This window comes from Drosophila kikkawai, chromosome 3L, assembly GCF_030179895.1.
Source record: "Drosophila kikkawai strain 14028-0561.14 chromosome 3L, DkikHiC1v2, whole genome shotgun sequence".
NCBI lineage: Eukaryota > Metazoa > Arthropoda > Insecta > Diptera > Drosophilidae > Drosophila > Drosophila kikkawai.
This window is the reverse complement of record NC_091730.1, coordinates 14,368,245-14,372,162: the sequence shown is the minus strand read 5'-3', so window position 1 is coordinate 14,372,162 and position 3,918 is coordinate 14,368,245. Positions and strand designations below refer to the sequence as shown.

Below are 3,918 nucleotides of genomic sequence, written 5' to 3'. Positions count from 1 at the left end.
TTCCTTTGATGTTCAGCAGACGGCAGCGGCGGCGGTCAAATGTCACAACACCTACGCATTCGGAGGAGCAAACAAAGCGGCAGCATTTCTTTCGGGCATTCAATTTGGCACCGACAGGAGCCTGGCTTTGGTGTATGCAAAATACATGACAGTTAAATGAAAGGAAAATAACATTTTGCCACAAAAAAACACAAACATCTGAACACACACACACACACTCGGGCATGGTGGAATTTTGTGCTGATTTTGACAACTTAAGTGTGTGCCGAGTCGGAGCCCTGGAACTCGAGGACTTGGCTCTCTTGGCCACATTTTTCCTTGGGTATTTGGGTCTTTGGGTCTCCTTCTTCCCATTCCAACAGTGTTTATTTAGATTTCGTGCCTGGCAATTGGCTCTGGCCACCCGAGGGTTATCCCTGGCGGATCAAAGTTGAAATTTATACACACAAATGTCACACCTCTCAAGGATTATGTATAACAAAGGGGAGCCGAGAAACAAAACAAATTTCAGCATATCTCGGCATTGACTTTACTCCGGGATATGTGTCATATCCACCGCCTTCTGCCAGCTCCCAAAAACAAATTGTTAAAAAGATTATGCTGTGCCAGAGAGGAGCGGGGAGTATTGTTACTTCTTTTTTTTTTCTGGCGTTCATTGTGGCCGCCTCTTCCTGGTCCTTATTTTGTTTGGCAACAGCTTTCAATGCCATGTTCCCTGGCATGTTCCTGACTTTGGTTGGTTTCTGGTCCTGGCCGTGGTTCTGGCGCTGCTTGTGGTGAATATTACGACATGTTACATTTTATGTGTCCTGGTCCCCATCTCTTAGCCAAGAAGGCTTTCATCTGAGAAGTGGAATAAAATACGCAATACGTTTGATACAATTTTTGTACAATTTTTATTGCTGGAATATCATTTACGACACCTTAAAAATGATATGTATATATTTTATTGTTTAAAAAGATCATATATTTTTACAGCAATTAATATTTTCATTTAATTAGCCCAGCCTTTTGTCAACGCTGAATTCTGTGCCAAGCTAAACATCAACTTTTGGAAAGAAACTGGCCTAGTTTTTGGCACTGGAGCGGAAGCAAACTAAACCCAAAAGATATCCGAAAGATACACAATCCGCACAATAGAAGAGGGGAGGGTTGGGAGTGCCGAAATTTCGTCGCTAAGCAAACGGCCAGAAAATAAAACTACCAAAAAAAGGCGGCAGCAACTCAGTACTATGGCTAATTATGTGTATTTTAAGTTTTTTGGCTAGCTAGCTAACGGGAAAGATGGGAGTTACAGGAAGCTACACTCAAAAAAACTTGGAAATTTATACATAAAATGAATAAATAAAGGCGTAAGTTGAGGTACATTTTTATGATAGAATTTGCTTTATAAAAGATAGTATATTTTAAGCAGAGTCTCGGATTTCTTATATGTAAATTTTGTTATTTTATTATTGAAGCTACTTTAGGTGTTACTTTAAAATATTTTCCAAGGCTTAAACTATATTTTCTTCTCACTTATAATTGTTATATTTATTAATCAAACTCCCTGAATATTTCTCCCAGTGTCCTTTGCATACAATGCGACAACGTCAGCGTTGAGTTGCATAATTAAAAACTTTACATTCTGCTATTTAAGTTGCCGTGCGCAAAGAAAAGATACAAAATTATGTTCGCCGACGATTTTTCTTCCTCGTCGCCGAGCAAATAATTGAGGAGGAGAGAAGCAGGAGAGCCTGTGCGAAAGGAGAAGGACAAGTTGGCACAGAGGGAAAACATCTTTAAGTTGGCCAGGGCAAATAATAGCGAGCGGAGGCCACAAAGGACCTTTTAACGCTGCTGCTGCTGCTGCCGCCGACGCAGGAAACAGGATATTGGATCATTTAGCATTAAGGCGGCATCGCCTTCCAACCCAGTTCCAATCCCGATCTCCTTTCCCCCCCTTGTGCTCTGGCTCAATGCGAAACAAGTTAAGCGCAGCGCGAACAATAAAAAGGGAGCGCAGGATCCCAGGAGCTGGCGATGGTGCTGGGAGCAAGGACGAAACGCGTTACGCTTTAATAACTTGCCGCAGGATTAAGTCCTGTGCAATGAGATGATAATGCGGCGTGGCTTTCGCAGCGGGAAGTCCCGCGTTCCCGCCCTTTGTAGGCGCCTTGTTTGCGGCTTGTGACTCTCCGAGGATAATGTTGATTATGCTGCTGCGTCGTCTCATAAAAGCGCTGCCATCTCTGCCCCCAATCTCGGGTTCCCCCTTTCCTGTGCCAGCCAAACAAATTATATTACAAAATGATTCTCCCGCTCCTGAAAGGCGCATTAGAAGCCTCCTCCTTCTGGCTGGGTTATGTGCCTCCTTGGCCTGGTTCGGCATCAACGTAAATTTATTGGCAACAGGAATTTCGGTGTCGAATATGTTATGATGGAATTTGTAAGGAATATGATTAGTGGGTATTTTTGAATAGGATTTTAGATAAAGAATATATAAAAATCTTTCCTTTTTCTGAAATTAATTTTACTTATACGCTTCTATGATTTTATTGTACATTTTTCCTAAATTTTGAATTTCTGTCTCAATCATGTCGCCAGGCTGGAGGAAGGAGGTCGTGTCCGAATAGGCAGCGGATCCAGCGGGTGTGCCCGTGAGTATGATGTCGCCCGGACACAGGGTCATATAGTGGGACAGGCGATGGATGAGAGTGTCTACCTTGAATATCATATTGCTAGTGTGACCAAACTGGCGCTCCTCCCCATTGACCAGCGTCCTCATCCATAAATTGTTTACATCGGGGACATGGCAGCGATGCACGATGACTGGTCCGAGGGGCAGGAAGTTGTCCATACTGCGACCGCCAAGCAGGGAATTCCAGTCACGGGCCACGATATCCTGGACAACCATGTAGCCAAAGATGTTACTAAGCGCCTCCTTGGGCGACACCTGCCTGCAACGCTTCCCCATGACCACGGCCAGTTGGCAACCATAGTCGATCCTCTTGCCTGGAGAGTGTGGCGCGATGATGTCCAATGCCCCCGTGATCGAGGTGGCAAACTTCACGTAGAAGGCGGGCTCCCGCGGTATCGGAATGTTCTGCTCGTCGCAGTTATCCTTGTAATTGCAGTCCACGCCTACGATCTTCCCGGGCGCCTCAAGGGGCGGCAACAGCTCTGGACACACAGCATCCACGTCCCTGGCCTTCATGTACTGCACGCTGTGCAGGAGACTCTTCATGCAGTACCGCTGTCGAATGAAGTCGAGCATGCTGGGTGAGGCGCAGGTGACGTTGGACAGCTCTACCATTTTGCTGCCATCCTCGGAGACCATGCCCAGACGCTTCGAATGCTCATTGGGGCGGCGGTACTGAATAAATCTGCACTTGGGCTGCTCCCGGTACGCGGGAGTTTGAGTTTGGGGGGTGGCTTGAAGTTGGCTCGACCTCATCCTTTGGAAGATACGGGGCAGGTGATGTTTTCTTAGCTGCACCTTATCCGCCATCAGTGGGGACCACCACTTGGTGCCGCGGCTACAAAGGATGGACATGAAGGCCTTCATCCCCCGCGGCGTCTGGTTGACCTTACTTAAATTTTGTGCTGCAAGCAGGCAAGTCTTGTGGAGTTGCATTGAAAAGTGTTTCACGGGGGGAGTCCCTAATTAAAGGGGGGTGTAACTTGATTTTAGAAATTGAGGGAGGTATATTTACGTGTAAAAAAAATGATTAAAAACTGATTGTAAAAAAAGGGAAGCAGAGACGGATTTTATTTGGTCTTAAATAAGCTTAAGTTTGCCTTAAAGTTATATAATATTACTAAAAGTAATATTTAATATAATATTTAATAATAATAGTACACTTTAGCTTTCTTCTCTAACAAAGTCACCCATAAAACATTTTAAATGTGGAATGGTTAATATAGCGCCAGAAATGT

General features: G+C 44.7%; 1 protein-coding gene across 1 annotated transcript; it reads right to left on the bottom strand.

Annotated features, from left to right (window-relative positions):
- Nucleotides 1-2,490: 2,490 nt before the first annotated feature.
- LOC108075117 (oxaloacetate tautomerase FAHD2A, mitochondrial) lies at nt 2,491-3,712 on the bottom strand. Its single transcript, XM_017167400.3, has one exon. The coding sequence runs from the start codon at nt 3,614-3,616 to the stop codon at nt 2,513-2,515; it is 1,104 nt and encodes a 367-aa protein (XP_017022889.1). The 5' UTR covers nt 3,617-3,712; the 3' UTR covers nt 2,491-2,512.
- Between the last annotated feature and the right edge of the window lie 206 nt (nt 3,713-3,918).

Coding starts and splice junctions, on each gene's coding strand:
- LOC108075117 (XM_017167400.3), bottom strand. CDS start 3,616: ATGCAACTCCACAAGACTTGCCTGCTTGCAGCACAAAATTTAAGTAAG.